The following is a 24,533-nucleotide window of genomic DNA, read 5'->3' as shown; positions in this document are numbered from 1 at the left end:
TTAATAGGGTTCCAAAGGGTATTTAATTAAAACAACATTTGATTTTATAGAAATAATTGCACTGTTTACTTTCAAGCTTCATCATGCAAATAAATATTACGTAACAATTGGAGATTCAAGCAAACTTGTTTGGCAACTTGAGTACCTTACCAGTAAATAGTCACTAAATACATCTACAGTGATATTTAAGATTATCCTCATGTGTTAAACTATGCACATTTTGTGCAAGTTGGGTATACATTTGTAACAGTTATGTGTTGACTACTACATGCACTTATTCATTATGATATTGTATTTCATTTTTAAAATGTAGTTCGATATCAAAAATAGAACTGCATGTAATATTATTCAATGCAATTCATATATCATACTGTTATAACTTTGGTTAAGAAATGTTCAAAGATCTTTGGTTACAGACAATTCCATTACTGTGATGTGCAAAGTTTTATACAACACTAATGTACTTTCTTATGTGAGTACTTCTAAGAAGAATAATTTAAAATTAAATTAACAATATTGCTAAGCTTTGTAACAAAACTACATAAAAGAGGTCCTAAAAATAACAATAGAAAAGATAATACTTTTTGACATTGTTTCAAATCACATTAAATCATTTCATGGACGTGTGAAAAATAAATACAAAATAAGTACTAAACCCTGTTTAAAAATAACTGGGCACAATAAAAATGCATAATCTTATAAGTTAAGGAAGCTTTTATACATAATAAGCATTTATAAATTATACATCAAATGTAGTGATTAAATAAACACAGCCGATTAAAACATGATAATGCTAATTTGGAATGTTGAATACATTTTATAATGTCTGACACTTATGCTTAATATAAAAAAGCTAATTAATTATAAGTACTACTGTTTCCATCACAATGAGCTTGCTGCACAATAAAAAAGCTGCCATAGATTAAAATAGTATGATTATTATTCAGAGGGAGTTAGGTCTTTTTCAGGTTCACCCTCTGACAAAATTTGTTGGAGGAGATCATAAATAGGTTCAAATGCTTTTCTGCAAGCTGCATTAGTAGGAATGAGGTAATCATGCATATCATGATGACTTATGGTGCCATCGGTTTGTATAAAACCCTTGTCTATAGTCACCATTTCAACTTTATTCATATTTGCTACTTTTTCACGTAACAGCTGGTTTATTTTTGAATTTTTCTCTCTTAAAGCATTAGGATGTTGACCACGAGGCAGCAGACTCTGCAAATGTCATATAACAATATAATAAATATTTTCAATATATGTAAGTATAACATATATTATGTATGTTAAGACATGAATACTCACAGGCAATACAATATAAGCACTTGGGTGTTTCTCCCTGATTGTTCTAATAATTTCTAGGATTCCTTCACAAACTTGCTCTGGAGTAAACTCAACATTATTTGTTCCAACATGCACAACTATCACCTACAACAGAACAATCAAATAACTATTAAAAAATAAACATATTATTCAGCATGATTATCTATTTGATTGGCTACTTATATGAAAACATTAGGGAAATGGTCAATAAGATAACACTATACCAAAAACATTCTAATACTAATTGAGTTTTCAAATGATCTGAAAACAGCTGATCCAATTAAGATATTACTATATTTGGTGTGCAAGTAGATTATTTCCTGGGGAAGGTTGCTTTTATTGCAGTAAAAAAACAATGACATAAATAATTTTAAATATTCTCTATGAAATTTTGCTGAATATGTTTTCAAATTATATGGGTTTTGAGAGCAGAGGTAATGTTGTACAAAGTTTTATCAGTTACCCTAAACCCTCATTAAATATTAATAATTATCTATTCAACATTAGCCACATCTGACATTAAGCTAGAGTATTCTATCCTTTTTTTTGTTTTTGAATAAATTATAATATATTTTCAGTTTCATAGCCAATTAACAATTGAGTTAAAACTACAAGTTTATTGCTTTCACATTGATAACTTACTTTGGGGTCAACATGATCAAGTTCTCCATTTTTGATACGCCACAAGACATTCTGAGTTTGATCCTTGTGAATACTAAAGTTAAGGCAGTGGAGTGGAGCAAACCATTGGTTCCAAACTTCAGTGTGTTCCAAAGCTTGCAAAATAGAATCACCTATAAAAATTACTTCACCATCTTTTCCTTTTGCATCAGACAAAAATCTGTTATGCTGAAACAAAAATATATTACTTCAATTTATCATTATAACATGATGTTCAAGTGAAATTATATTTCTAATGCAAATAATTATAATTTTAATAAATTCTAGTTAATTTATCTGTTTGTTACACTTGATCAATAATACTCGAAATCTCACACAAACGGAACCGAATATTAAAATATGAGCTATGGCTTAAGCTATGCGTGTTACATAGGAATTAATATTTTAATTGATAACTTACAATACTATTCCACCTTCCATCTCCTTCAGTGTCCTGCTGAGGGGTGGCTACTGAACAAGGATTCATTCTTTCCTAACGATGGTACAAAAAAATATATCACATTAATAATTTACAGTAAAAATTGACTTATTTTATTACCACATCAACGAAAACGATGAAGAAAATAACTTGGCGGTTTCTGTTAGGTTGTTGGTGGCCGTCACTTCTCTGTCAAATGTCTTATTTTCTAAATAAGGCCTAGTCTGCACTGCGAAACACTTGCTAGCTGTTTTTATTGGATTAAAAAAAGAAAAAAATAATGAGAGATATTGTTCCTCTTATAATGTCTATATGCATATGATTCTATACTTACACACCTACTATTTTTGTTCAAGCATATTTTGCTTAATTACACTTTGTGCGATTTGTTGGACTACCGCGTGTGGAGCGATTGGACGAACATGTAGGTAGTTGGTGCATGATACACTTGGATAATCAGAAGCTCGAGCAGGAAAAAGGCATTCTAAAGGCGCCGTTTTCCAATACAAGTATGCAAAAAATCTGTTCATACTTCATAAGTGTGATTTGTCACCGCCAGGAGTATTGCGCCGATATAAAATATATTTCAAACGTTATAAATTAGATTTTTCCCACAGGGTAGATAAAAAGGTCAGCTGTGTCTGTCAAGCTCTACATATTCGTGCAACCTTAGCTAAGAGAAGAGTTAGTTCGTGTATGTTGGATGATGGCTAATAATGGCTAATATTTTTGTCGACCGTGAGTTGGACAACAAATATTTGGATGTTGGACTGTTAGATGAATGTGTAGAGGCAGCACTAAACGAAAGTACATTATCAGTGCCAAACTGTCAAGTAAGTAGTCAAATGTCATAACAGCTGTCACGTAGCTGAGTACTGCCGAGTAGCCACTAGCCGCAACGTTGGTTAACAATTTAGTTCCACTGGGGTTTTTAAATTAAAATGGATAACGATACAGATGATTTAGCAGTATTAGAAACAAGACATCGAAAAGAAAAAAAGGAACTGCAAGCTCAGATACAAGCCATGAAAAAGACCGCGAAAAATGACAAAACAAAAAAAAAGGAGCTCACCACCGAAATAGCCAGGTTAGAAAACGAAATGGATATTCGGCATAAGCAAGAAATCGAAGCCATTCAAGCCATACAGAAAGATCCGGTAGAAGTTACCGAACAACCGGTAACTGATGAAACGGAGTCAACTAAACAAAAAGTGTCCAAGGCACAGAAACGTAGAGAAAAGAAGTCACAACAGGACAAAGAAAGAGAAAATCAAATAAAACAACAAGAGCAAGAAAATCGACATGGTCCCAGGAACATTGAGCAACAAGCTATAAATGCTAGACTGAAAGGAAAGGGTTTAAGAATATTCACAATCCCTTCAGATGGAGACTGTCTGTATAAAGCTATCGCTCACCAAATGGCAATAAGGAGGCAACAAGAAATATCAGTAGATAATTTAAGAAAAAGTGTTGCTGACTATATCAGATTAAATAAAGATGATTTCATTCCATTCATGAGTAATCCCGACACATTCGAAATGTTAACAGATGATGAATTTCAAGAATATTGTGACAAAATAGAAAATACTAAAGTATGGGGTGGTCAACTGGAGATTAGAGCATTATCCAATTGTTTGAAGTGTCCGATCACCATTATACAGGCTACTGGACCTGAAGCAATAGAACAGGGAGTAGAATTTGAAGGCCCAGCTCTAAATATAACATATCATAGGCACATGTATAGATTAGGTGAACATTACAATTCTACAGTTCAAGTTCATGGTGAAGAAAACAACTAGATTCATACACAGTTTGTATTCAAACATTTAGGTGGCATTATAATAAATTGTTATGTTGTAATAATACTATGTATCAATACATATGTTGTAGGGGCTTTGCACTGGTAATTGCTAAGTAGAATTTCAAATAAAACATGTAAATACAAACATTGTCAACTTGCACACTTCTATTAGTTATCTTTTAATACATACTTTATAATAATCACAACATAAGCAATAATTTATTTGTAATAAGAGAGTTAGTATATTGTAACTTTCAAACAATTTATAAAATAAATGTAAATTATGCTCCATTCTGTACTGGTTCATTTGATGCATTTTCACCCTCTACATTGTGCTTGTTGGGATCATCAGGCTTCATTGCAGGGAACAGCAGGACCTCCTGAAACAATGAATAGACGGATATTCATTGATTGCAAGAATTATTATAATGAGACATAGACAATAATAGTTGACAATGAATGACAGATCACCTTGATGTTATTCGAGTTAGTGAGGAACATAGTAAGGCGATCTACACCCAGTCCCCAGCCAGCAGTAGGTGGAAGTCCATATTCGAGGGCAGTGCAGAAAGCTTCATCAGTGGGTGGTGCTTCATCATCACCAGCCGCACGATCTTTGGCTTGTTGCTCAAACCTCTCCCTTTGAGTGGCTGGGTCATTCAACTCCGTGTAGGCATTGCAGATTTCTTTCTTCATTACAAAAAGTTCAAACCTGTAGTATTTGAAATGTTTTAGTACTACATACAACAAAAAACAATTATTACAATACTTAACTATCATAGATAGTATAATAATATAGCTTATGAATACTTGAATTAATTGAAGTTTAGTCATAATTTCTTATCATTACTTGGTATTTAGAAAGATCACTTCAAAACACTTCAACAATATTAACCAAATTCAACAAAGCTATAGTTGTTATTTCCTGACTGTGAAGTATATATTGTGTTATTGCATTGTGTTTTTACCTTTCAGTTAATCCTGGAATGTCCCTGTGATACTTAGATAAGGGACTCATAATTTGTGGGTGATCCAGTATAAAGGTAGGATTGATGCATTTCTCCTCAAGGAATTCTCCAACCAATTTATCAAGAAGCCTAGCTGTTGTTCTGGGTGGTGGGCATTCAACCTATGAAAACATTTAACATTCAGTTTTACATCACAACTACAGTTAACAAAATTTATTATATAATATAGCCTTTGAGGTCTTTACCTCATGTTTTTCACACAACTGACTCAAAAATTGATTAGCTTCATTGGTATCCAATTTATCAGCTGGTGGAAATTTGACATTCAATGTTTTTTCTAAAGTAGCAATCATGGGAACTCTTGCAAATGGAGGTGTAAAGTCAATTTCTACTTCTTCACCTTCAAGACCATCTGGTTGGTATTTCACCTAAAAATAATAATATAGTATAGTTTATGTTCATTACATTATCTTAGTATAATACTTTCATTATCGTCGCTTAGGTAACAATACCGCGTAAGTCGAAAATTGGTCATATAACGTTTTATACTTCATTGGATAGATTTTGTCAGCGCGCATCGAATGATGTTAGATTTTTTTTGAAATTGTCCAATCTTGAACGAACTTAATATCTACCTATTTATGTATTCAGTACACATGTCAGAAGTATTTCAAAGATAATAATCAGTTTTTTATCTCTCCTGGAAACATGTCAAATTTAACTTGCGCGGTATTGTTACCTAAGCGACATTATGTTCAGAAAGTTGTTACAATGATTTCCTTTCATTCATAACTAATCCAATTAAGTAAGAATAACAGACACTATTTTACTCATTAACGGTTATCAAGTGTAGATAAACCATTGTTTTAAATCAAAAAAAGGTCAAAGGTTACTAGTGATTTAATATGCATATGATGAAAACACATTCACAATTATTTATTATCACTAAATGTTGTGTAATATAAGTGCATTTTGTCTTACCTTATAAGTGCCATGAATACTTTTCACCATACCAGACAGCATTGTCTCCGTGATACTAATGAGATCGTTATAATCAGCATAAGCCATATAAAACTCACAAGTAGTAAACTCTGGGTTATGGGTCAAATCAATGCCCTCATTTCTGAACTGTCTGCCGATCTCATAGACACGGTCTAATCCTCCCACAACTAGCATCTTGTGGTACAGTTCTGGTGCTATTCTCATGTACAGATCCATGTTGAGATCATTGTGGTGGGTGATGAAAGGTTTGGCTGTAGCTCCACCAGGTATCATGTTCATCATGGGAGTTTCAATCTCCAGGAAACCCATATTATCCAAGAATCTTCTTACATAGGATATTATTCTTGCTCTAGTGTAAAAGGTTTGTCTTACCTGTAGATTAAAACATTTTATGATAAGTAACAATAAAAAGATATTAAACAGTTTCTGTGGAAAAGTGAAAGGATTTTGTAGACTTTCACTCTTGTGAAAAAATTTCATTGAATGAAGGTATAAAGAACTCTTTAAACTTACTCTATCATTTAAAATAAGATCTAAATATCTCTTCCTGAACCTGGTCTCTTTATCCTTAAGACCAAAGTGGAGGTGGGGCAGCATATGAAGACAGGGTGACAATAGTTTGATAGTTTTGGGTATGATGGATAACTCTCCCTTCTTGGTCTTGCCCGGGTGTCCAACACAACCAATCACATCACCTCTTCTTAGCTTGTCAGTATCAGCAGCAAACTTTTCTTCAGACTCATACATTTTAGCATTTGCCATCACCTTAAATAAAATATATAGTTAATGTTGTGTAGCTGTAATAAACTACTTACATGTCTTTTCTAAGCAAAATGTTTGTAACTAAATAAATATGACACAAATTTGTTCAAACACATTACCTGTAGCTTGACACCTTCACCTCTCAAGTCATAAAATATGAGTTTGGCTCCAGATTCTCTAATAGAGTGTACTCTGCCTGCCACCGATACCGTAACATTTTCGAGAACGTCTCCACTATTTAAGTTATTGTACTTTTCGATGAATTCCTCTAGGGCAATAGAAACTGTGAATTTGTGAGGGTATGGGTGGTCTTCCTTAGTGCCTTCTTTGAGCGCCGCAACTGCAGCGGTTCGTAATTTGTAATACTCATTGGGGCTAATTTCTTCTTCGTTAGCTTTAGATGGTTTCTTCTCAGCTGCTACAGGAGTTGGAAGCTGTGCTACTTTTTCGGCTTTCTCCTTTAGTTTTTGCTCAGCTTTCAGCCGGCGTTTCAGTTCGCTACAACGAAAATAATTCATAACATTTAAGTATTATACATAATAGATATAATAAAAAATACAACCAACCGTTTGCTAACCGCCGAAGACAAATTCGCACATCGTCTCAAAACACTATTATTTATAGAAGACAGGGTACATATGCTCCTCAAGGTGTACATTATGTTTGACACAATACTCACTTCTTAGATAATTTTTCACCAGAAGTTTCAGCCATGACTTATAGAAAATATTTCGGAAATCTATTCGCGAAGTATTTCTAACCTACAATATTCACAAGATATTGACTGACAGGTGACACGTTATTCTGCACAGCCCACAGAGTATAAATTATTAAGCTACCATCCAACCAACCAGCCAGCCAACCAACCAACTCAGAATAGTCTTCCATCACTCCATCGCTTTAGTTTTAGCAAGTGTTGGCAGCATCCAAACTCTTTTACCCATTAGTTGATACCAAAATGTGCCAAACATAGATTTGGCCAGAAAAAGATTACTTAAAAATGACAGCTTAATTATTACGCTTTGAGAGACGAATCGTGCAACCGAATTAATCGAAGTAACGACAGCGACCTGCGTTTTTTAATTCTGACACCCGTCCGTAAGATCAACGTCTTTTGTATTTATTTTTCTTTCTCTGCGCAGCGTCTCGTTTTCAGACACACAAAGTTATGAGGCGTGTAGGCATATTATATGCCATACATAAATACATTTATATGTCACAGAACATGTTTTGCCATTTATTCACAACTAGCTGACCCGCGCAACTTCGCTTGCGTCACATAAGAGAGAATGGGTCAGAGTTTTCCAAGTTTTTGTAACACTTTTTACTGTTACTCTGCTCCTATTGGTCGTAGCGCGATGATACAAAATATGCTTTTTTTACACGAAAAAATTCTCAAAATTATTTATATCTCTTAATATATGTAACGAAGTTGCGCTAAGGCATATCCGTCATTAAACCAGTTGCCATGACAACGGATTTTTGTTAATTCAATGTCATTATAATATTGATTATTCGAGACTTCGTTAGCCACCTGAATTTTCCCGGGAAATGCGTCATTTTCCCGGGATAAAAAGTAGCCTATGTCCTTTCTCGAGTATCAAAATATCTCCATACCAAATTTCATGCAAATTGGTTCAGTAGTTTAGGCGTGATTATGTAGCAGACAGACAGACAGACAGACAGACAGACAGACAGACAGACAGATAGACAGACAGACAGAGTTACTTTCGCATTTATAATATTAGTATGGATAAAAATACAAGATCTAAGAGACAAGTTTGGCAACACTGTTTTCATTATCCGTTGTATTACATGCACGTATAAATACCACCAATGCCCATAAAATAAAATTACATTTGGTTTACTTTTGATTCCTTATCCTCTTAGACTTTTTAGGAACTTTGTCTTACTTTTAGGGTTTGTTTTTATATAATATGATAGTATCCGTATTTTATATAATAATACTGACCTTTGTGGGCATCTTGTGTTATATGAAGAAGATTTTTTGCTGAATAATAGGAGTATGTTAGGAACCTAGGTTTTCGTTAATTGATCGTAACAATTTCCTTGTTTTTAGCGATGATATCAACGCGCGAATCAATGTAAAATATAGTGTAGCATAGAAAATAGTTTTGCATTTTTTGCATAAGGCGGATGAGGCAGAGTTTAATGTTTCTTTTTTACGTTTAAACAGCTTACGGAGTCGACCTACCTACCTATACCTAGGTATCAGTACATTGTATGATTGTCTTATTGTCTACATATAAACGCCAGTTTGAGTAAGGATATTTTATCACTGGCAATACAAGCTTCTATTGACATCACAGCTGTTCGTTTCGTGTGGTCTGTCTTGCTAGGGAAAATTGTAATAATTAATCTAAAAGTGAGTTTTTTCAGTATTATTTGTGGATTTATCGTATATTTAAGAATACCAATAATAAACTCAACATTGTTACAAAGTTCAGTGAATTCAAGCCAGGTCGGCAATGGTTTTATAAATTTGACAAATTTCGTTTCTCCTGCATTCTAGTGGATTATCCAGACAAACGCTTCTAACACTAGATTTTGAGCTAAGTTTATACGCACTTGTCTGTTATTTACAGGTACAATCTTATGTAGACAGTATTGCTTAGATCATCTGTCTAATTTATCGAAATACTATGCCTCTTTTTGGTAAGTCTCAAAAGAGCCCAGCGGAGCTTGTGAGATCATTGAAAGATGCAGTCACTGCTTTAGAAAGGGGTGATAAGAAAGCCGAAAAAGCTCAGGAAGATGTGAGCAAAAATTTGGTGCGTATATTAGTGTACGAAAATAAATAGAGGTCAGTACTTCTATTGATATTAAGTGGTCAAATTTTATTGTTGATTTTGTGTCAATAGGTTTTGATAAAGAACATGCTTTATGGAACATCCGACGCAGAACCTCAAACGGATATTATAGTAGCACAGTTGGCTCAGGAGCTGTATAACACCAACTTGCTTCTGCTTCTTATTCAGGTATTTCATATTCGTTTTTGTGGAGTATTAAACCATATCTTTCTTAACATACATACTGATTTATTGTTATATGTTTTTCAGAATTTAAACCGCATTGATTTTGAAGGCAAAAAAGATGTTGCCCAGGTATTTAACAATGTTCTCAGACGTCAGATTGGCACCAGATCACCCACAGTTGAGTACATATGCACCAAGCCGGAGATACTCTTTACTTTGATGTCTGGGTAATATATTTTCCTTTATTCTGTACATAGAACAATACTTTTAATATAATGGTTTTACTTTACCTCAAAGTAAATGTTGGCAGTTAACATAACATCCTGATATCCTGTAAGGTTTATTGTGAAATACCTACCTAGTACCTAATATAATGTCATAATATGCTTTTTTAGCTTGGACTATCATAACTATTTTGACAAACATTGAAGTGGGTATATATTGTTATGTGTGTTTTCAGATATGAACATCAGGAGATAGCATCTAACTGTGGCACTATGCTCCGGGAATGTGCTAGATATGAGGCTTTGGCTAAAATAATGTTGTATTCAGATGATTTTTACAATTTCTTCCGTTATGTAGAAGTTTCCACTTTTGATATTGCCTCAGATGCCTTTTCTACTTTTAAGGTTTGTATGCATATTATTTATCAATGATGGTGTTATGCATTGCTTTAACCAAAATAATGCTAGGATAATGAATGCAACACAAATATAAATTGAGTTGAAAAAATCATAAATGTTATTATTGTGACTGTACTCTATTTACCTATTATTTGTTGTTTCAGGAATTGCTAACACGACATAAAATGTTGTGTGCTGAGTTTTTAGAAACAAACTATGATAAGGTGTTTAGTCACTATCAGCGGCTGCTCAACTCTGAGAACTATGTGACTCGACGGCAGAGCTTGAAGCTGCTGGGAGAGTTGTTACTGGACCGTCACAACTTCTCCATCATGACACGTTACATCACCAACCCTGATAACCTTAAGCTTATGATGAATATGCTTAAAGAGAAGTCACGTAATATACAATTTGAAGCTTTCCATGTTTTTAAGGTAAATGAAGAATTGTATTTGTATAAGTTTTGTTGGAACTTAAAAGTAATATGTAATTATATTCATCAAAACCATGTGTTTCAGGTATTTGTAGCCAATCCAAATAAACCAAAACCAATATTGGACATCTTGCTAAGGAATCAAGATAAACTGGTAGACTTCCTCACTAAGTTCCACACAGACCGTTCCGAGGATGAGCAGTTCAATGATGAGAAGGCTTATCTTATAAAGCAAATTAAAGAACTCAAGCCCTCGGAACACTAACATTTATTGCATTTCATTAAATCGCCACTTCCTCCTCAAAAAGAAGTTAGTTATAGATGCTATTATATTTAAATGCTTCTAAGTCACCAGAGGGTGTTGTGCGGCGCCGCAAAGACACAAGGTTCAGTAATAAATATTGGAAATCTAAATAGATTTTACATTTGGTCTGTGATGAGTCAGGAAAGTATATTTGTGCTACGAGCAAATTAACATTTTTAATAAACAATTGTAGGAATTAGTGTTACTTATGGTTTGACTTATATCTTTTGTAAGTTGTTAAAACCATTTTTAGTTTTTATGACGTGTTTAGTGACAGCCTCGGAGTCACAATCGAAATATTTATCAATATACTTTGTCACATTAGTCTGCAAGTTCCCTAAGCAATTATTTACTTTGGAAATGACTAAATAACAGGTAAACGAGATATTTGAAGGAGCTTTGTATATATATGACGATTTTTAATTGGAGCGTTTTGTAATGTTTATTTTTTGTATTCTAAATCAATATCAGAAGTATAAATTGTTGAACATGATGGAAAGTATATTTTATATTGTATATGTATATGATTCTTATCAGTATTGGTTTTATTACATCAAGAGAGTAATATCTTTATGTACCTTCAACACAAACAATACTTTGATATCGTAAACATTTTGTTACACGCTTAGTAGTTACTCAAATGTTTTTATAATACATTCATATTTGCAAAATCTACACAGGTATTTTTTTATTAAATTAATATTTTTAGATAGTACCTATAAGTTTTCAAAATTGCTGTATAATATTTAATGTTTAATTGATTGATTATTTTGTCAGCATCATAATGCAATTACATTCTATAGAAACAGAATAAATACAATATTTATATCATTTTCATTTATTTTTTCTGTATTTTCTTTCCCCACGCGACACGCGACTTGCCAGTATTATGTAAGTAGGTTGTGATATAATAAAACACTCATCCCATCTATTAGGATTTTATTAGACACAAGGATGAATCTGTACACAGGTCACAGAATCTTATTCATAAAACTGTACAGTTATTTTAACTACTCTTATGATTATCACAAATATTTGAAGGAAAATATTTACACAAGTAAAATTATTGTTTATTCCGCACTATATTTAAAAATAATAAAGCCCTTTTGTGGGATGTACGCTTTCAAAACAATTTTAATTAATTCGATTTATTTATTCAGGCTAAAGATAATAATGTAAATACGTAAATAATATAAAATAAACATACACACTGTTTACTCATAAATAACAATCATATGGTCGTAAACGAAATATGATGTAGAAATACATAATAATATTATATAGTATGTAATGCAGGAATATTTTTTACATATTTATTATTGAAATATATTGCGGATAAAATGATTTTAGAGCTTCTACATGTAAAGACGCGGTAAGTGTCAACCTTAAATGAACAGGTATTATAATAGCAATACGTCGATTAATACAACGACGTATGTACAACAAGCTGAAAGTCTCGGCCAATCCACCGCTAGAGTGATAAAGCTTTTATTGTGAAAATAGTAAAATAAATGACGAAATATCTTACTTCTATATAGTATAGAAATGATGGAATTATATATAGTAAGAAAATATCTAAAGACTTGACTATATATCATTAAGTTGAAAGGGAATATGATTACCGAAATAGTTAGGGGTCTAACATAATTTACGCAGTTAAATTAATTATTACGGCGGACTTCATGAACTAGGATGTGAATCATAGTACTAACCAAATTATTTTTTCTTTGTATAAAATCCACAGTTCTGTAATATTGCTATATTAATTTCATACGAGGCTTTAACACAGATTTCTGTAGGTACAGTTCATTGTAATTTTCAAATGTAATAATGTAAGACAATAATCAATATAGCATAGTAGGCATTTTGCTAATAATTCGTCGGCTTATAGCTTGACACAAACTTTTTGTTTGTTTTTGTCAAGATTTTTTTGTGATTACCTAAAGGTAACAAATGTGATAACAGTTTTAAGATTTTTTATTGTATTTTAGATGCGATCTCTTTTAAACAGCTATAGTGACACTGATTTATATTATAATGCCCATTTTTTACCACGACATCAAAAAGATCAGTATGGTGATGGTGTGTAATTTAAATTGTTAGGCAATTCATTGTTTTGGCGATAATAATAATATAATTATTTACTGTCAAGGTACTGTCGCAGCCTTTTCAAACTTTGGATTAAAATTAAATTGGATGTAATATCCTGTACAAAAGTTGTATGTTGTTTCGGGTGAAACGAGTGTTTCGTATTGATCCATTTTTCAAAACAAAATCGGTCAACTAAATAATATGTGGTCTAAGTTCGTTACGTACTTTCGAGTAGGTATTGTGAGAAATCGTGGTTAACACGCATCAAAATTGTCCCTAACTTTTCTAGTAACATATTTGATAATAATTACACGTTAGAATTTTACCATAAATAATTTTATTATCTATCTCCCCGATCGAGCGTTTACATAACCTTTCCAGATAACTATCCATCGTACCCTGATTGAATCTATTATCAGTCTATATAAACGCGGAAAAAATCAGTCAAAGGCACGTTTATGGAGAAGCTATTTTAAGTGTTTTGCGAAAGCGCACTTCTGGCTCGAAGAATGTCTCGGAGTTTATCGATACTTAAGTGTATTTGAGGAGACACGATCATTGCTGCACGAACGGCGTCTACGTTTATTTGCACTATAGATATTGCGTCGCGAGTTCCCAGTTGTGTGAGCTTCGCAAATAACACGAAAAACAGCGTCATAATAAATGCGCCAACAAGCTTGGACGACATTAATCTGCAAGATTGCCTGAAAACAAAGATGTAATATCTTCCCACTTGTTTTAATTCAGTTATTTCCATACATGCTTATTTTACTATCTAGTTCATCGAATTGAATATCAGAGTTGTCTCGCCCAAGCCAAATTACAAAATTTAGTACCAACATTTTTTAATTAAATAAATACATTTAAAAAAGAAAGAACCCAAAAATAATGGCGGTATATTGCTGTTGCCAAAATTGTAATTATATGGAAGAACTTAAGTTACATTGCCTTCGCAAAAGAATGAAAATATAAACAAACGAACAAAATAATTTAGAACAATGTGTAAATATCACTGGATCATTTAAAGAAATAACGAATTTATATATTTATTTGGTAGGCAATGTATTATCACATGAGAATACAAGCGAATAATTTAAGTATAATGTATACAAGAAACTCAAAGAACATAATATTAAGCCTACTATCAATATTTTTCAAATTCTGATTATGACTAAGAATAAATATGGGCATTTATGTCTACTTCTCTTTCATTCATGTATTATTACATGTACTAGGCAATGATGCAATCTGATATTTTTTCTTAATGATAATACATGAATAAAAGTTTAAACTTGATTGGGAACTATAACCATAAAAAAGTGTTTCCGTTAATAGAATACATCCACAATCAGCTCCAACCCATCAATTCAAGAGATCAATTACAATTTATAGAACATTGGTATTGGATATTACAAACTATAATATATTATATTAAAATCGGATTGACTTTTAAGCAGACAATCGGTGATTAGTCCTTCTTAATATTATAGTATTATGATATAGTTAAATAGTAAAAACTTGACACTCATTATATAATGAAGTACAAATAGACATGAACAGATTGTTTACAGTAGTTATAAACATGAATCTATCAAGAACATGCCACACTTGCGGAAAAACAAGTTTCAATGACAAACAGAGGGCAGTCGATGCGGCAGTGACATATAGCGTCCATGGTTTTACTACAAACCAATATGTGCCCACTTAGCTCATAATAATGAGTTGTCCTGTATTATTGGCATATACAAGACCCTGGCCAGGTTGAGGGGCCCAGCGCAGGCAGTTCAAGCTAGTGAAACCATGCTCCCAGTTTTGTTCCAACTCTTTGATAGGTGAGAGTCCCGTGCGACTGGAACTTTCTGGAAAAGCAAATGTGAACATTAAATAATGTCATTCCCGTGAGGGTAAGCATATGTTCCTGTAAAGATCTCAACTCGACATATTTATATGTAATTTTGAAAGCACGTCACTAACATTATTCGAGTTTTTTTTTCGGGCCAAGACTATCTGATCAGTAACAATAGCATACACATCTTAATACTTGCATTTGTTTTCTTTTCAACATCTGCACTGATGCTCATGAATATGGTACTAAGTATGGCTCATGAATATAGTGGCTATATTCTGTAGTAAGTATATCTAGGCAGTTCTAGGGAGTAGGTCCTTCTCTACCTATAAGCTTTTTACTATATATTTTTGCTATATGTCGGTCACGTTCCCAAACTACAGGGTAGTATAGAAAATACCAATGGCACTTTGAAAACTTCACGATAACAACAAAACGCAAGCTGTGCCTACACTTTGGAATTATGACCTTAGATGTTTTATGGCAAACATTAATATTACCTTGAAGTTTATAAAGCAAGGCGAAAACATTATTCCTTCCATGTGGGGCTGTGGTGAAGCGACGTGAGCCGAGGCCAACGGCAAGATGGCGGGCGGTGGGTGACAACGCCACGGACACTGCACTCTGTTCTAATATTGCAGTATGCAAGCATTGCCCCAGCCGCGCCCACTCTAACGAATATACACCTGTGGATGTCACAGTCATCGAATCAACACTATATTATCGCTTTCTTCATAAATCCGAACTAACAGGCACACACCTACAATTCTGTGGGCTGTAGATTCTCAATACGTAATTAAATAAATGCATTTTTGTTCGTCCTCATGATCTAAGAACCAGAAACTAGGATATCGTGATCGAACAATATTACTGTTTTATAACTAAGTATTATCACTCTCACACTAATCACGAGGAACGTACTAAATTCTGGATTCGTACACTATAATTGTATCATAGTGGGATAGGATAACGGTCAAAGTCACAGGTTGAAGCTTATTATAATAAACATATTATCTCACCGAGCCAATGATTCGCGTTTCTCAATCTAGGCACCGGTAATAACGCCACGAGGAGTCTGCCATCTTTAGAGATGTCGATACTGGCGTCGTTGTGAATCCTGCATTTAGGCACTACCACATTTTTCGTACCTGAAATCGTTCAAAATCATAAGCGACAGACAGAGCATCAAAATTCGATCCCACGACGCGAATTATAAGAATTCGGCAAGGAAAACCCAATAGATAATACGATTTCAGTACTGTCAGATATTTCCGGCGCGTTGCCGGTAGTGAAGTCCCAGGCCTGTACGCGGTGCGAGGGCGCCGGCAGCGCTTCGGAGATGATCCCGGCGTCCAGCAGCCCCGCCATGCCGCCGATGCGCCGCGCGCCCGACGGCAGCCCCACGCCGCCGCCTCCGCCCCCTCCTCCACCGCCGCCGCCCCCGCCGCTACCTCCGCCCCCGCCGCCGCCGCCACCGGCACCGTCCCCGACGCCGAGCTCGTCGTCGAGGACCATCGCGTTCTACGATTAAATGGTGCGATAAAAATAATTGTGAATAGTACATAACGGTTCGATCGAATCGATCGCTTACCTGCGCGAGAATAATGGGCTGAAGATACTCGTGTATCCTCGGCAGGCGCTGCTGCTGGGCGGCCGCGGCGTCGGTGCCGGGGACCGCCTCGTTCTGCATCTGCATGAGCGGCATGGCCACGTTGTTGAGCACGGTGTGGAACTGGCCCGGCTCGTCCCTGGCGCCGCCCTCGGCCGCCCGCGGGGTCAGAATGTGCGGCCGGAACATCGCCAGCGGGTGTCGCCCGCCCTCGGGACCGCCTCTCCCTGGCGAACGATTATCCGGTGGACTGTCCCCGTTGTTCGCGTGGAGAGTGAACATTTCTCGGACGGAAGACGGAGTGTACAACCGGATCGTTTGCAGGCGGCGGAACCTGTTTCGAGCCGCGTTCCTCAATCTGACGGCCTGCATGTGAGCTATTCGAATGAAATTCACCCGGTGCTCGAACTCGTTCATAACTTCGCTGGAGGGCGGGTCTTGACCGTTTGCGTTATCGTTGTGAGGAGCGTTAGACGGGCCGGCCACGGGCTCACTGTTCTGCGCTTCGACTCTTGGACTGCGTAACTTCGGCACGTGAGTTCTGGTAGGCAAACACCGAAGTGCCGGTATCCTGTAGTTGGATACTGGAGGTAGGGCTCTCTTTCTAATGAGAGGATGAGCTGTAGGATTTGTTCTATGCAAAGCTTTTTGACGTCTACTCTCTAAGTACAAATCCCTTCTATTCCTGGCCGTTGCAGAATTGTTTCTATTAGCTGCAGCAATTTGCACCGCCAAACGATTACTCCATCTTGTCGAGGCACTGCCGGAAGTTGAGGGCGTTGGCGCCTCTTGTTCGTTATTGCTGGTAACAGTCGTTGCGGCTTTGTCAGTTTTTTCTTTCGTGTCGTAATATGGCAGCGGAATAGCTTCGAACGAAACTACTGGTAATCGCGAGCGTCTTTCTCTTAGACGAATCGATTCTCGTGTGTGAGGAGGTTCTCGGGAATGACTTGGTGGTACAAGTTCGTCAGGGCCGTCAACATTTACATCGACGTTATGGTCAACATTCTGAATACGGACAACATCTAAGGATTCCACACGTTGCGCCGCAGCAGGCGGATTATTAGCAGCTCGCCCATTATTTCTATTCGACATTACTATTAAGCAAGTCAAAGCCAGAGCCCTTTTCAGTGTTCTTAACATAGTGATGATCAATTGACTTAGACCTCGTTCTTCGAGACACATCATCATCATGTTGAACATAACTGATAGTACCTGCATAGCTCGCATGCGTATTTCATGTCTGGTGGTACTGATTTCGATAGCACGAGCGAAATCTCTACGGGATCTATTAGTGTAGCGAGGTGCTAAACGGTTTGCTGTGGGGTTTCGAGATCGCCTCCGGAGCTCATCTTCTGGTCGCCAGCGATAGCTCGCCTGTAGTCTTCTCCTGAACGAAGGAGACGATCGAACATTCGGGGAAGATCTCACTTGCGATGATCTACCTTGTGCCGGTCTGTTATCGCTTGCATTGTCAGTAGTCGCATTGGGTTCACTCTCTCTGGCATTGGAGTACGAATTGTTAGAGTTTACAGGTGCGGTACGTCCGGTCGATTGTCTATCACTTTCTTCGTTTCTTGGATTAGTTCTTGAATTTCTTCCAGCTCGAGCGATGCCTTCAGTCATCTCAGTCAACATCATACATCTGTCTAGCAAAGGTCTAGTATAATAACTAGGCACATCTTGCCTTCCAGTTTCTCTGTGTAATGTAAGTATACGTCGTCGTAAGTTTTCCCACATACCACGTAATTCCCTCATGGTCGTGCGATTTCCTCGCAGCCACAAATTTGTCAATTGTACTGTGTGCTTTTGTAGTGCACTAACACCGCTCCTTACTTTTCTGTACGCCTCTTCGGGAGGAACTACGCTACCTCTGTTCCAGAAATCATCTCTACTAGTAGAGGGTCTATCGGGATTAAACTCAGGTGTCTCTTGCGTCGGTCTCTCCGTCGTCCTATCTTCGTCTGCGGGCGCCGAAGTGGCATTATCGCCGGTCGTCGTATCACTTTGTGTTCGGACTCGAAACCTGTCATTAGACAGCGAGACATTTATTGTACCTGGAACCGGCGGTTCACCCTCTCTGTCCCATTCGTTTAATTCAAACACCAACCTATCGGTGGGATGTGGAGGTCTCTCGGTAGACGTCGAAGCGGAGGCCCGATCGTTATCTCTGGCTTCCTCTTCGCGGAACGTGGTATTTCTCGTTCTGAATATGTTCACTTCAGGGGATTGGTCACTGTCTGAATCAGAACTCGAGGAGAGGAAATCACGGCGCCAAGAAGAACTAAAAAGGCGAACGCGGGGCCGACCTCCGCGCAGCCGCCCGCCACCTTCACTCTCATCAGAGTGAGTGCGAGAACCGCCACGCCGAGGGATGCTGCGCTCCACGCTGGCTAGTGTCGACAGAGACATATTTGTAATCAAATTTAATAGTCGCGTACCGGAATCTCGGAGTATATCACGGATCAAGTCGAGACTTTCGTTAATAGTTTGCGCGTCGACAGGCGCCGTCACGGGACTCATCTGTGTAGACGAGTTGGTCATCGTGGGTCGCTGCGTGGAAGTAGATGTGGACGGAAAGCTGTCCGGAGACATGTGGGTGCGGAACGAGCGCCGCGGTAACAGCGGCACGTCGGTGTTGGCCGAAGATAGCAGAGGATCGTTATTGTGTTGTAATGGCGAAAAGTTTCTGCGGCGAAGTGAAAAATCTCGTCCTAGGGATGATCCTCTGGATGAAGTAAATATGCTGGTGCGCGAAGTGTTCGCTGAACTGTTGGCTCCGGGAGTGTTCTCTGAGAAGGACACACGGTTCTGCCTATGAGACACATTAGAGGACGAGAATGGATTCGGTAGTAGCCTTGTTGTGCGTTCGTTTTGATCGACTGTTCTAAATGTACGTTCTGATCCCGTCAGTGGCTGGAAGGCCGAGGAGCGTGATCCGAAAAGTGAACGCTCTAGACTTGAAGAAGTATTCGTTCTGAAAATAAAATAGCAAGTGGGTAAAGAGAATAAAGAAAAAGTAAAATATTGATAAATTAAAAAGAAAAGTTGTATGGTTCACAGACCTTGTAGGGTTGCTATCAATAGACAAAACATCTAAGTTCAGCAGACGGCTGCTACTACTTTCACCGTCGCCATTATCAGCCGGGTCTTGACGACTGGATGCTGAAGACGTGCTAGGAGTCGGATTTGCTGAAAGAATCGTAACTTTTAAACTTTCGCGTTGCATGATTAAATAATATAATAGGGTACGGGAATTAACGTGAGCACGCATTTACCTTGAAATGCCTAACGTTACGGCGCAGGTTGCACTCGCCGTAGTCGCCACATTATGCATTTCAAGGTAAAATGCGAGTTCGCGTAAATTCCCGTACCCTATTATATACTGCTGAAAGAATATTAATTGGACCATTCACAATAGCTACCACCGGTAAAGTTATCACAAAAACTTGGCAAATGTATAAAAGCAGCAACCTTCGTCTAGCGTGGAGGGTGTGAACGTGCGCGCTGAACGTGTCCACCCTGAGGTACTCGCCGTCGCTGTTACATCTGTCTCCATAGGATCCGTACCACGGTCAATCTGAAGCATAATAATAATTTTATTACGAACTGTTCTAGAAATAGTATTTGATGATACAATATGCATTATATTACCGTGCTTGGAGGCGGTGGAGTGTTCGTAAGTCGATGACGCACCATGAATAGCCTCTGATAATTCCTCACCAAACTATCATATCTCTGTACTAAATTCTGATAAGAATTAACAATCATGTCTTGAGCAAAACCAGAGCCAGGGCTCTCCTGCTGGCGACTACTTCCCGGACTGTCGTCAGAGTCATCTCGTCGCGGGTTGTTGTTCTGATTACTTTGCGGCCCCATCGTAGAATTCTGTTGCAGTAGGGAGTTATTTGAGGGCCCCACAGGACACGCCCATAGCGATATTCCCGTTATTAGTTTGTAGCCCAGAGCATCGAAAGCCACATATCTGAAATACGTAAACTAAGAAGAATGCATAATATTTATAGTAACAATCAAATAATCAGGTACTTCAATATGATATATAAACATGTAATCAGGTGTAAATACTTGTAATTTTGTCATTCTGATTAAATGGAGTTATTCCTGAAGCAAAACATACGTATATATTACCAGTCTTATACAAATTGCTATAATAAATTGGATAGTGCATCAATAAGATATTTTTGGGAAAAATATATTATGTTTGTAAGTGCACTGAACAAAGGCAAATAAACTTTAATTGGCTAAAGGCCAAAGAGAGTGGTCAACACAAATATAGTGAACAGAAGTCAAAATAGAAGCTGATGAAATATGAGTAAACTAACTAAAAGTGTGTAAGTTCAATCAGATTGGAATGCAGTAAGTTGTTTAGGTCTCATACCTCACTTTTTCATTAACATTATTTGTGGAGACTTTGGTGAAAGGTGCGGGCTGGCTCCAATCCCAAAAATAAAGTTCATTGTACGTCGCTATCACTAACAGTTGCTCGCGCGGGTGGAAAGCTATCGATGCGATTACAGTTTCATGGCGAACATTCCACACCTCGCTGCCACCCTACAATATAAATACAAACCATATATGAAAGAATATAAACATACACACTACATAAAACAGTGATATTCTAACAAAAATATGCTCTAGTTTAATATGGATTTGATTCAAGGTTATTCATCTGAGTCCTTTTATTGTTCAAACAATGGTTTTCTATGTTTAGCAATAAATGTATATCAATTTAGGGATTGGGATAGTTATTCTCAGTTGAGATCTTGACAAGATCAAAAAGGTCATGCATGTGTAAACATAGTGGCATGACATGGTGATAAGAGTATTGACTTATTTTTCAGTACTTTATACCTCATGATATAACAATCCCCTAGCATGGTCTAATACATTATAATATACCCACTATTTTAGATTATAGGTTTCACCTAAATCACAAATAATTTATGAAATTGTACATATTGATACATCACACATTGTAGGGTGATAGTGCAGAGATTTATATAATCAGTTAGAAAGTTGTGTCCTGCGTTTGGGCCGAGTAGCTGTTCTGTTTCGAGTTCTAGTATTGTAATAGGAATACTACTAAAAATGAAATATCAATTACCACTGTAAACATATGACACTCACACTGGCAATATCCCACACTCTAACTTGACCGCCGAGACATCCTGATCCAATCAGCAGTGGGTGTGAAGGGTGGAAGGCGATGCACCACGGTGTGCGCGGGTGTCCTTTCAATATACGCACATGCTTGCCACTAGCCAGCTCAGAAACATAAACATTGTGGTTTCCATGGGTTGATGCCACTTTAGTCCTAAAGTGATACAAACAGAAGACAATAAGAAAATGTGAGTCACTACATAATTATTATACAACAAAGTCCTAATAGAAACCAAAGAGTAATTACGGAAGAAAGTTTCAATATATAGATCTAGTCAAACTGTGTAAATTTGTTTAAACATAATAGTGATTACTAAATAAATTAAAAAATGCTTGAGTTTAGTTAAAACCATCTCTGCTAGATTCACTAGTATCTACTAAATAATTGCGATCATTACAATGTATGTTTCTTTAACAATATTCAAGTCAAGTCAAGATCTTACCCATCAGGACTAAACACCATTAAAAATGTAGATCTTGGATAACCAGGTAGATCACAGCTCTGAAAACAGAAAATATTATACATCATCGTACTGCACTAGACTTTGTTTTTACAATAATCCTTTAAGAACATAAGTCATACTCTTATTTGTAGTGGTTTCTGCACAAGTATGTCCTCTGCAGTGTTTTCCAGTACAGTCTTGTTGCTTGGGTAATTGGGAGGGTTGATGCCCCTCTCCCTCCACTGCCAGCTTCGAGCAATATTGCCCACATTCTGCATGTCGTCAATTGGTTCATTCTTGCATCCAAGCCATTCATTGTCTATGACTGGGTCCATTGCCCTAAAATAAAACATTTGTATTTTATTGCAAAGTTAACAAACACTTAATAACATTTAGACTAGGAAGTGTCTGTTCTTAAATACTTATGAAATAAAATAAATATGAAAAGTTTGTAATGACACCGAATCTAGATATATTGTCTTTTTGTTGATTTATCAATAGGTTTTATATTAGAAAAATAATCTCATCAATCACAATACAAATACGAGGAACAATACCTGCTATGTGAAGGCAAAGTTAACACAATTTTGGCAACAATATTGTACTGATGAAGTTTCAATCTTACAGTAGGTATTTATGTTTCTTAAGTATATTTATGAGAAAAAAATATTTTAAAGTAATAAACTGTATAGGTCAATTTAATATCTGAGTGAATTAAACAAACCCTCAGTGCTAGGATAAATGGGTTTTTTCTTGCCCCTGTCAGACCCTTGAAGGGGCTGACAATGAGTATTCTGATCAGGTATAATGTTTAGTCAAAGCTATATTGTTAACAGTAAATTTTCACTATGCATTTTTATTGTCATAAATTTAAAGGTGGTTTCTATGCTCATTTATCAAAGAGTGACCTAGAAGTAGAAGCACTGCAGGATGTGAGGGCGATTAATTTATAGTTTTTAGTAATCAGTGATTATGAAGATAGAAATATAAACAAGTGTAGGGTAGGTTATTTATCAATTACTTACCTGTTTAATTAAGTGATCATCGAATTAAACTGTGTGTAGTCAATCTGAAAAGATAAGCTTTTTAGAATGCTTCTTTGTGATGAAAATATACACATGTAAACATTAATTTGCCTGGCACTTACGCCTATTCGTCCTGACAATAAAACGTCTTATGTAACATGTTAGGAAACATAGTAATTGCAAATTTCTTATTACATTGCAACTAAAGTTGATTAGAGTGTCGTCTGTCACGTACATATGTATCACGTTTATACATAAAAGTACCTACCACACCAAGAGACCGGAGTGAGCCATGTTGAAAATTGACAACATGGTTATTTCATCAAACAATTTACGTAAAATATGCCCCCTAAACCATACATAATCTCACGCACCCATTTATTTATTTATAATTTCCTATGGATTGCACGAAATGTTGTATACAATCAGCTTTTTCTGCGTATAGAGTAAGTATGAAAACAACGTATTTACCTTATACATCGTGCCAAGTGAAGAAAATATCAGACAAACGGTTTAAAATATATTAAATTTAGACAACCTTATTTGTTTCTTGTTATTATTTAAGTATTATCTACGTTTTTATGTCTCAAAAATCCATAACAGAAACAATCCAACAGCACCAGCTGCGAACTGTCAAAATCAAGGAAACGAACACAGATAAATAAATAACAACCAGTTGCAAATTTAAAAAAGGCTGCATATTTAGAATTCTCGCCTATCTCACTGATTGCATATTATTTTTATTTTCGGGGTTAAGTAACAAATAAGATAGGTACTCTTTTCTTTGAGCATTTTTTATTTTTAACCAGAGGACAACGGCGACTTTATTTTCTACCATGTATCTATGGTGGTAGTAGGTAGATTAATGGTTCGTACCACTACCGCTGATTTATTGTCTTTAAACCTAGGCCGTTGGAAAAACGCTTAGTCTTAGTCTTATCGATTAAAAAAATAAATACCCATCCCCTCATCTCTAAACATTACAAAACATAACTATCATAGTTGTTGTTTAAACTTTAGCCTA

At 36.3% G+C, this 24,533-nt stretch overlaps 5 protein-coding genes across 7 annotated transcripts; 2 read left to right on the top strand and 3 right to left on the bottom strand.

Annotated features, from left to right (window-relative positions):
• Positions 1–55: 55 nt before the first annotated feature.
• Paf-AHalpha (Platelet-activating factor acetylhydrolase alpha) lies at positions 56–2,637 on the bottom strand. Its single transcript, XM_076136335.1, has 4 exons — positions 2,408–2,637; positions 1,969–2,175; positions 1,309–1,431; positions 56–1,221 (listed from the first exon to the last, which is right to left on the bottom strand). Exons 1-4 carry the CDS (start codon positions 2,471–2,473, stop codon positions 940–942), a joined length of 678 nt encoding a protein of 225 aa, XP_075992450.1. The 5' UTR covers positions 2,474–2,637; the 3' UTR covers positions 56–939.
• Positions 2,638–3,258: 621 nt separating this feature from the next.
• Positions 3,259–4,518, top strand: LOC142987516 (deubiquitinase OTUD6B). Its single transcript, XM_076136330.1, has one exon. It carries the CDS (start codon positions 3,367–3,369, stop codon positions 4,222–4,224), a length of 858 nt encoding a protein of 285 aa, XP_075992445.1. The 5' UTR covers positions 3,259–3,366; the 3' UTR covers positions 4,225–4,518.
• Positions 4,226–7,791, bottom strand: LysRS (Lysyl-tRNA synthetase). Of its 2 annotated transcripts, none has more exons than XM_076136329.1 (8): positions 7,638–7,791; positions 7,078–7,456; positions 6,710–6,961; positions 6,176–6,568; positions 5,440–5,622; positions 5,195–5,355; positions 4,698–4,938; positions 4,226–4,606 (listed from the first exon to the last, which is right to left on the bottom strand). In XM_076136329.1, exons 1-8 carry the CDS (start codon positions 7,670–7,672, stop codon positions 4,508–4,510), a joined length of 1,743 nt encoding a protein of 580 aa, XP_075992444.1. In that variant the 5' UTR covers positions 7,673–7,791; the 3' UTR covers positions 4,226–4,507. The 2 variants fall into 2 exon arrangements, with proteins under 2 accessions (XP_075992444.1, XP_075992443.1); XM_076136328.1 differs by having other exon boundaries at positions 7,525–7,666.
• A 1,438-nt stretch (positions 7,792–9,229) lies between these two features.
• On the top strand, positions 9,230–12,143 carry Mo25 (calcium binding protein Mo25). Of its 2 annotated transcripts, none has more exons than XM_076136326.1 (7): positions 9,230–9,344; positions 9,565–9,750; positions 9,841–9,957; positions 10,039–10,181; positions 10,415–10,583; positions 10,742–11,011; positions 11,096–12,143. In XM_076136326.1, exons 2-7 carry the CDS (start codon positions 9,622–9,624, stop codon positions 11,273–11,275), a joined length of 1,008 nt encoding a protein of 335 aa, XP_075992441.1. In that variant the 5' UTR covers positions 9,230–9,344; positions 9,565–9,621; the 3' UTR covers positions 11,276–12,143. The 2 variants fall into 2 exon arrangements, with proteins under 2 accessions (XP_075992441.1, XP_075992442.1); XM_076136327.1 differs by having other exon boundaries at positions 9,293–9,440.
• A 95-nt stretch (positions 12,144–12,238) lies between these two features.
• Positions 12,239–24,134, bottom strand: LOC142987512 (uncharacterized). The gene is made up of 14 exons (XM_076136325.1): positions 23,981–24,134; positions 23,510–23,553; positions 22,625–22,823; positions 22,485–22,543; positions 22,009–22,195; positions 21,260–21,432; positions 20,515–20,845; positions 20,335–20,440; positions 19,926–20,052; positions 16,843–19,837; positions 16,511–16,772; positions 16,271–16,399; positions 15,752–15,937; positions 12,239–15,264 (listed from the first exon to the last, which is right to left on the bottom strand). Exons 3-14 carry the CDS (start codon positions 22,817–22,819, stop codon positions 15,110–15,112), a joined length of 4,905 nt encoding a protein of 1,634 aa, XP_075992440.1. The 5' UTR covers positions 22,820–22,823; positions 23,510–23,553; positions 23,981–24,134; the 3' UTR covers positions 12,239–15,109.
• Between the last annotated feature and the right edge of the window lie 399 nt (positions 24,135–24,533).

Source organism: Anticarsia gemmatalis, chromosome 3 (assembly GCF_050436995.1).
Source record: "Anticarsia gemmatalis isolate Benzon Research Colony breed Stoneville strain chromosome 3, ilAntGemm2 primary, whole genome shotgun sequence".
In the NCBI taxonomy this organism is placed as follows: Eukaryota; Metazoa; Arthropoda; class Insecta; order Lepidoptera; family Erebidae; genus Anticarsia; species Anticarsia gemmatalis.
This window is presented reverse-complemented; position numbering and strand designations above follow the sequence as displayed.

Excerpts from the sequence above, each read along its gene's own strand:
- LOC142987512 (XM_076136325.1), bottom strand. The coding sequence starts at position 22,819 with ATGGACCCAGTCATAGACAATGAATGGCTTGGATGCAAGAATGAACCA. Across the intron at positions 20,441-20,514 it reads CTCCACCGCCTCCAAGCACG|ATTGACCGTGGTACGGATCC; the intron begins GTAATATAATGC and ends ATTATGCTTCAG. Across the intron at positions 19,838-19,925 it reads ATTGATAGCAACCCTACAAG|AACGAATACTTCTTCAAGTC; the intron begins GTCTGTGAACCA and ends TTTTATTTTCAG.
- LOC142987516 (XM_076136330.1), top strand. The coding sequence starts at position 3,367 with ATGGATAACGATACAGATGATTTAGCAGTATTAGAAACAAGACATCGA.
- Mo25 (XM_076136326.1), top strand. The coding sequence starts at position 9,622 with ATGCCTCTTTTTGGTAAGTCTCAAAAGAGCCCAGCGGAGCTTGTGAGA. Across the intron at positions 9,751-9,840 it reads AAGATGTGAGCAAAAATTTG|GTTTTGATAAAGAACATGCT; the intron begins GTGCGTATATTA and ends TTGTGTCAATAG. Across the intron at positions 10,182-10,414 it reads CTCTTTACTTTGATGTCTGG|ATATGAACATCAGGAGATAG; the intron begins GTAATATATTTT and ends GTGTGTTTTCAG.
- Paf-AHalpha (XM_076136335.1), bottom strand. The coding sequence starts at position 2,473 with ATGAATCCTTGTTCAGTAGCCACCCCTCAGCAGGACACTGAAGGAGAT. Across the intron at positions 1,432-1,968 it reads TTGATCATGTTGACCCCAAA|GTGATAGTTGTGCATGTTGG; the intron begins GTAAGTTATCAA and ends GTTCTGTTGTAG. Across the intron at positions 1,222-1,308 it reads GTGCTTATATTGTATTGCCT|AGTCTGCTGCCTCGTGGTCA; the intron begins GTGAGTATTCAT and ends TGACATTTGCAG.
- LysRS (XM_076136328.1), bottom strand. The coding sequence starts at position 7,616 with ATGTACACCTTGAGGAGCATATGTACCCTGTCTTCTATAAATAATAGT. Across the intron at positions 4,939-5,194 it reads ATTCCAGGATTAACTGAAAG|GTTTGAACTTTTTGTAATGA; the intron begins GTAAAAACACAA and ends CAAATACTACAG. Across the intron at positions 4,607-4,697 it reads CTAACTCGAATAACATCAAG|GAGGTCCTGCTGTTCCCTGC; the intron begins GTGATCTGTCAT and ends TCATTGTTTCAG.